This window comes from Pipistrellus kuhlii, unplaced genomic scaffold (assembly GCF_014108245.1).
Source record: "Pipistrellus kuhlii isolate mPipKuh1 unplaced genomic scaffold, mPipKuh1.p scaffold_m20_p_17, whole genome shotgun sequence".
Taxonomy (NCBI): domain Eukaryota; kingdom Metazoa; phylum Chordata; class Mammalia; order Chiroptera; family Vespertilionidae; genus Pipistrellus; species Pipistrellus kuhlii.
The window spans coordinates 16,212,775-16,219,800 of record NW_023425482.1 but is presented as its reverse complement, the minus strand read 5'-3'; the positions used below and the strand labels follow the sequence as shown (position 1 = coordinate 16,219,800).

Here is a 7,026-nt window from a genome sequence, read left to right as displayed (position 1 = left end):
GGGTACATGCCCCGGCGTGGGCTTGGTCCCCGGCAGGGGGCGTGCAGGAGGGAGCCAATCAGTGATTCTCATCATTGATGTTTCCATCTCTTTCCCTCTCTGAAATGAATAAAAATATATTTTAAAACATTAAATAAATAAACACACTCTTCACAAGTGAAAGGAAGAAGACACGTGCCCTGGGATTGCCCTGGTCCAGGAAGCTAGAAGTCAGCCGGCGAGCTCAGGTGCCACCTTTGCAGGCCTGCCAGGTGAGCCCACCCTGGGAACCTTTGCGGCGGGCCTGGGGCTGGGAAGCGCTCGCCGTTCACCCTCCGGGACGGCAGGGGGCAGTGCGGCGCCGCCCGCTGCTATCCCGGCAGCCCTCGCGAGCGCGCGCGGCGGAAGCGGCTCGCACGCCCAGCGCCGCCATGCCCGGGGACCACCGCCGCATCCGCGGGCCCGAGGAATCGCAGCCGCCGCAGCTGTACGCGGCCGAGGAAGACGAGGCGCCCGAGCCCCGCGACCCCTCGCGGCTGCGGCCCGTGTACGCGCGCGCCGGGCTGCTGAGCCAGGCCAAGGGCTCGGCCTACCTGGAGGCGGGCGGCACCAAGGTGCTGTGCGCCGTGTCCGGGCCGCGCCAGGTGGAGGGAGGCGAACGCGGCGGCGGCGCGGCGGGCGCGGGGGGCGAGGCCCCGGCCGCGCTGCGGGGGCGCCTGGTCTGCGACTTCCGCCGCGCGCCCTTCGCGGGCCGCCGGCGCCGCGCGCCGCAGGGCGGCGGGGAGGAGCGCGAGCTGGCGCTGGCCCTGCAGGAGGCGCTGGAGCCCGCCGTGCGCCTGGGCCGCTACCCGCGCGCGCAGCTCGAGGTGTCGGCGCTGCTGCTGGAGGACGGCGGCTCGGCGCTGGCCGCCGCGCTCACGGCCGCCGCGCTCGCCCTGGCCGACGCGGGCATCGAGATGTACGACCTGGTGGTGGGCTGCGGCCTGAGCCGCGCGCCGGGGCCCGCGCCCGCCTGGCTGCTGGACCCCACGCGGCCGGAGGAGGAGCGCGCCGCCGCCGGCCTCACCGTGGCGCTCATGCCGGTGCTCAACCAGGTGGCCGGGCTGCTGGGCAGCGGGGAGGGGGGCCCGACCGAGAGCTGGGTCGAGGCCGTGCGCATGGGCCTCGAGGGCTGCCAGCGCCTCTACCCTGTGCTGCAGCAGTGCCTGGTGAAGGCTGCCCGCCGGAGGGGCGCCGCCGCCCCGTCCTGACCGGAAGCCGGAGGAATAACGGACGCCCAGGACCGTGCTGCTGCCGCCACCGCCACTGTGCGGCTCTAAGAACTCGGAGCACCTGAGACGATCTGGGGAGACGCGCCCGGAACTAATGCACTGGACAGCTGTGTTGGAACAATTTTGTACAAACTGACTGGTTCAAGATTTTTTTTTTTTTTTTTTCTATTTAAGCTGGCTCTTTTTAGCCCCGACCCACGCTGGAAAGGACTTCGGCTGGGCGAGAGGTGGAAAATGGGACCTGACGCTGCTACTGTCTTGTGAGGGGTGGACCCTACCCAGACCGGCCAGGGACTCCCTCCTCTGCATGTAACTGGGCTGCTTTTGAGAGAGCGGACAGGGAGGGCTGTGCCTTCTCACGTAGATTTGAGCTAAAACAACAACAAAAAAAACCTTTTCTATCTGAAAAGCCTTCTCTTGTGGTTCTTGGTACGGGGTTTAAAAGACCAAGGCTGTCTTGAGCTTGTCGTGTGTTTCTTGGGACGCTTGGTGTGAAGGGCTAAGGGCAAGCAAGGTCTAAAATGTGTTCTGTCTTTAGTGGGACATGAGCAGAAAAGACAGGCTAAAAGGGAAGAAGCTGCGGCGGTTTCTGTGGGGGAAACATAGCTTTGGAAGAGAAGCTGCCCCTCAAGTGCCAGAGTCAGGGCCGCTGCTGAGGTGTGATGAGCATGGTGGGCTGTGTGCCTCCAGGGGTATCCTGGGTGCACACCAGCCTCTGTTTTGGTGCCGGGAAGGGTTTAGGTGTCGGTGGAAGCCAGTCCCCACCCTTCCTGCAGAGCCACACAGCCAGAGGCCACTGGTAGGAAGTGAGGGCCTGGACTGGCTTCATCGTGGGTGTCCCTTACCCAGTCCCTGCTGCTGGGAGAGAGCAGATGAACCACCAGGACTGAGGGTTGGATGTTGGGAATCCAGATGCACCCTGGTTATTGTGCAGGGCAAAGCCGGCCTGGCTGACTGGCCACAGGGATAGGATCTCCCCTGGGTGGCTCCTGAGCCCCAGGGGTTTGTGCTCATGTCTCTATTGGAGGAAGACAGGGCAGCGTAGTCTCCTCTCTGTGCCTTGGTTTGGTATGACCTTCTGAACTTGAGTGTCTTGGATCTGCTCAGCTCCTCTAGGAAGGGCTGGCCTAGAGCAGCCCAAGAACCAGAGTGAAGCTCAAGAGACAACCTTGATGACCAGAGAAAAATACAAATTTAGTTTTTCCCCTTCTGACGCATTTCCAGAATGGGATTCGAGGTTAGGGGTTCTGTGCATGGCACTGTTATAGCAGCATTTGCTGCAGACGGGTGGTTCTGCAGACAGTGGGGGAGTCTCCCTGCTCTGCCTCCTCCCCACCTTTCCTAGGTCATTGGCCAGGGCTGAAGAGCAGCCTGGTCATAGGTCCTCAGCCGCACCAGTCCCCCAGTCTGCAAGCCTGGGCTTCCCAAAAGATAAAGGAATGCACATTTGGGATAGTGCAATGGGCAGAGGTCAAGCCGCCTCCTCAAGTGTCCTCAGGGTCAGAGGCAAGGGCTGGTGGTCGGGGAGGGTGGCGGTGGCGGTCTTCCCCACAAACCTCTCCCTCCAGGCTTCCAAGCTCCCTTTTGAAGCCCAAAGCACGTGGCCTGGACTTGGTCCAGTTCTCAGGGCGAGGTCATCCAGCAGCTTAGTGGCCACCAAACCCCATCCCGAACCTGTGCCTCCTCTGGGCAACTTCCCAAGAGACCCGGCCACAGTGTGCACCCACCCTCTGCTGCCCCAAACCCTGGGGGAGCCCTTCCTTCTACCCCCTGGAGTCCCCTGGGGACACATGATCTTGAGGAGGTCACCCCTCCTCCAGGCCTTGAATGCAGGGCCCTCTAAAGATGTGAGCGCCTGCGGGACAGCTGTCACCACTCCCATTGCCTCCCTGTTGCTGCGCCTGCGCCCCTCAGAGGGCCACCAGCGCTGGGTCCGAGCCTGCTGGGCAAGGGGGCGGTGCTGGGAAAGGAAACCTGGAGACAGCAACAAGGACTGAAGAACTGCGTTCGGGGTTCGCTCAGCCTGCAAAATGGCCGCGTAAAAAACACACGGGAGCCCTAACCGGTGTGGCTCAGCGGATAGGGCATCAGCCTGCGGACCGAAGGGTCCCGGGTTCCATTCCAGTCAAGGGCACATGTCCGGATTGCGGGCTCGATCCCCAGTGGGGGGCGTGCAGGAGGCAGCCAATCAATGATTCTCCCTCATCATTGATGGTTCTATCTCTCCCTCTCCCTTCCTCTCTGAAAAAAAAGCAAACAAACAAACAAAAACCACATAAAGACATGAGAGAACCACGGATCTCGCATCACAGATAATTTCACAACTGCACCAACAGGCACCTCCCCAAAAACAGGCCTCAGAGTCTCACATACGAGGCAGCTATCCAACACGTGCAGTTCTGCCTCATAGAGAAATACAAGTTAAGAAAATTGGGTTACCCATGAGGACACCTCTTCTCGTAACCCAAAACAAACAGGCTGCCTCCGGCGGGGGGAGACTTGGCCGGTTCTCTCTCTCTCTCATCCTGGAGGTACAGAGGCTCATCAGAGCAGGGCGCCCAGCCCTGCCATCGCACCTCTGGGGACAAGAGCCGGGCAGAACCCAAAGGAAGCCGGAACCGTTGGACTGGCCCCAGGGTGTTTACACGGATGCTGTTCCTGAGAGCAACCAGCTGCCCGTGCCTCCGCCTCCCCCGCCTGCCAGACAGCAGCACCCACCCAATTGCCCACCAAAGGGCCAGGAGCTCACGCAGCTGGCACAGATGCCCCCCCACAGGGGCCAGCAGGTGCACACACCCTCCCAATGCCTGGGAAAGCGGCACGTTGGCTGGCAGAGGTTGGTGACATTTAAAAGTTTCTTGAAGATTTCTTTAAGCTTCCCAAGTTGACGGCCAAGATTTCACCCAGAAAGGTTCTTACTGGTTACTTCTCCCACACCTAAGCCTGCAAACCCCCCCTCCCCCAGCCCCCAGGGCCCCGCAGCGAGGCTCTCCCGGGAGGAGGGGCACCCTGGTCTGCGGGCAGGATGCTGACCGGTGACGTCGGTGAAAAGGGGCCTGGGAATGAGCCGGGCAGACTCCCTCAGCGCAGACCGCACCTAAGTCCGGGGAGGAGGGGCCTCGTCAGGTGCCATGGTGAGTAGGACGGACGCAGCCTGAGCTGGGTCCTTGTTCCATCCCTTGTTTGGGAACCCAGCGCCCCAAACAGGCCTCCTTCTCCAGCAGGAAGACTCACCAGGTCACGGCTGTGTCCTGCTGCCTCTTGGGGCCGGGCCGGACCGGGCTGGGTGTGGGCTTCTGAGCCATATCTGAATCTGAAGAGAGCAAGAGAGTGGGCAGAGCGTGAGAGGAGGGAGGGAGGGCGGGAGGGAAGGACGGGGTACAGGAGGAAGGGCCAAGAGCAGGTGGGCTCCCTGCCTTCGGGGCTGGCCCTTCCCTGCCCCTGCGCCCTGAGGTGGGCAGTGCCCCGCATGGCCTCCTATGGACCTGGGTCCTCCCACCCAGGCCTGGGCTCAGGCTCCAGAGGGACCGCCTTCATCCTTAGAGAACCATAGCGTTGAGATGAAACCACACTCTTGGGCCTCAACCCCATCTCCCAGGCCCTGGGGTTTGGGGGTGGTGCTGTCAGAAGGCAGGAGCGGGGACGGGGAATGTCTGTGATCCTCGTGTCCTCTGAGCAGACACTCAGCCTTGGTCGGGGTTAATCCTTTGGTGTTCTCCCCCTGCCTGCCTGCCCGCCTGCCTGCCCCATTGCCATGTCCACACCCCCACAGCTGCCTCTGGGCCAAACCCCTGGGCCGGCTGTGTCTGAAATGGCCTGAATGCTCCGAGTGAGAGCCAAGGGAGCAGCCAGTCTGGGCCCAAGAGCGAACACCCCACTGCCCTCTCTTAGTGGGAAGTCGAGAGTCAGCTGAACCCAATTCAGGGGATGGGGGGCTGAGAAGTCAAGCAATGGAGCCATCTGTGCACCAGGCATGGGAAGGTTGTCTCATTTCTGGGCTCCTCCCGCATTTACTACCCTAGAGATGGAGGATGATGGAGGGGAACCCTGCTTCCTGCTGGGTCGTCGTCGTCGTGTCCCCCACCCCCACCCCCCCCCCGGCCCATGGCCCATCCAGGGCCTGGCACTAGGAGGCAGGTGCTCAGGGGATGTCTGCTGAATGTGTGAATGGCATTCCATTCATTGAGTTCTGGGCTTTGTTTGTGACTTTGAGGCCCCTCCTGGAACCCACCCCTTTCTGCCTGAATCTGTGGCCCTCACCCAGGGCTCCCTGTGGCTGGCAAGACAGTCATGAATGGGAGCCTTCTCCTTGTCCTGTTCTCAAGATCTCTGCCACACGGTCACCAGGAGCATCCGCTTGCTGTGGTGCGGAGACTGGCAACGATGCCTGAATCAATTGTGATAAAAATAATATTAGCTAATAGGTGATTATAAGAAGCATGAGAATAGGTAAGACTTACTGAGCATTTACTATCCACCAGGCACAAGTTTTAAGCATTGTTCTTACTTAAAATGTACTTAGTTAACAAATGACATGTTGATGGCTAACATTCATCAGTGTTGTCTCGCCAGGAACACTTTAATATACTAACTCACTCTCTTACCCTCATTTTACAGAAGAACATGAGGCAGAGAGATGTTTTAGGGTGACCAACTGCTTTGGTTTCCCAACATGTGGGACTTTTGACTGCTCAGACTGGGACAGTTCAAGGCAAATTGGGACAACTGGTCCTTCTCGGTGTTAAGTAACTGGCCAACGTCAGACAGTTAGCAAGTGGCAGAGCGTGGCCTCAAGTTGGGGTGGTTTGACGTTAGCCTCCAGCTCTTTGCCTCTCTCTCTCTGGTTCTGGAGCCAGAGCCCGTGTTTGAAGTATTAATAGTTGAGGTCTTCGTAAAGCCCAGATAGCCCTCCTCGCCGTCAGAGTTTCCCCAGGACAAAGCTAGATTTGGGGCAGCTGAGAATTTGCTTTTCTCACGTGTTCCCAGATGACGCCGATGCTACTGGTGTGTGGACGGACATGGAGAACCAGGACATTGTGCTCTCCTGCCCAAGGCTGCCATGGACTGCTCAGGTAGGACCAGCTGACGGCCACCTCCACCCACAAACCCTGAGATGGCCCCCAAGGCGAGTCCTTCGCTGTGGCATTGAGGGACCAGGCCTTGGGGCTTCCAAGGGCACTGGACGGCCACTGTCAGAGCCCGAGCAGAGGTGGGGTTGCCACGAGGTGGCGCCAGTGTCGCGGCTGCTGGAGTACACTCCTCATTCCTGCGCCTGCAGCAGTGACTGGAGTCCCCAGACGGACTCTGTAGCAGAATCTGGGCCACTGTTTCTGGCCACAGAGACGCCTAGCCTGGCTCTCTGACTCTCCCTGGGATCCTGGGACCAATTATGATCCCTCCCTTTAAAAAAAAATTATTGATTTTTTACGGAGAGAAAAGGAGAGAGATAAGAGAGTTAGAAACATCGATGAGAGAGAAACATCGATCAGCTGCCTCCTGCACACCCTGTACTTGTAACCAAGGTACATGCCCTTGACCGGAATCGAACTTGGGACCTTTCAATACGCAGGATGACGCTCTATCCACTGAGCCCAACCGGTTTCGGCTCATTATCCCTTTTGTTTTTAAATTGAGGTGAAATTTCTGTAACATGAAATTAATCAATATGGTGGCATTTAGTACATTCACAATGCTGAGATTTACCTAGATTCTACATTTACCTAAGTTCCACAGCATTTTCATCATTCTCAAGTAAAATCTGTACCCATTAAGCAGC

At 59.2% G+C, this 7,026-nt stretch overlaps 1 protein-coding gene across 1 annotated transcript; it reads left to right on the top strand.

Annotated features, from left to right (window-relative positions):
• Positions 1-359: 359 nt before the first annotated feature.
• On the top strand, positions 360-1,659 carry EXOSC6 (exosome component 6). Its single transcript, XM_036441050.2, has one exon. It carries the CDS (start codon positions 411-413, stop codon positions 1,227-1,229), a length of 819 nt encoding a protein of 272 aa, XP_036296943.1. The 5' UTR covers positions 360-410; the 3' UTR covers positions 1,230-1,659.
• The last annotated feature ends 5,367 nt before the right edge of the window (positions 1,660-7,026 follow it).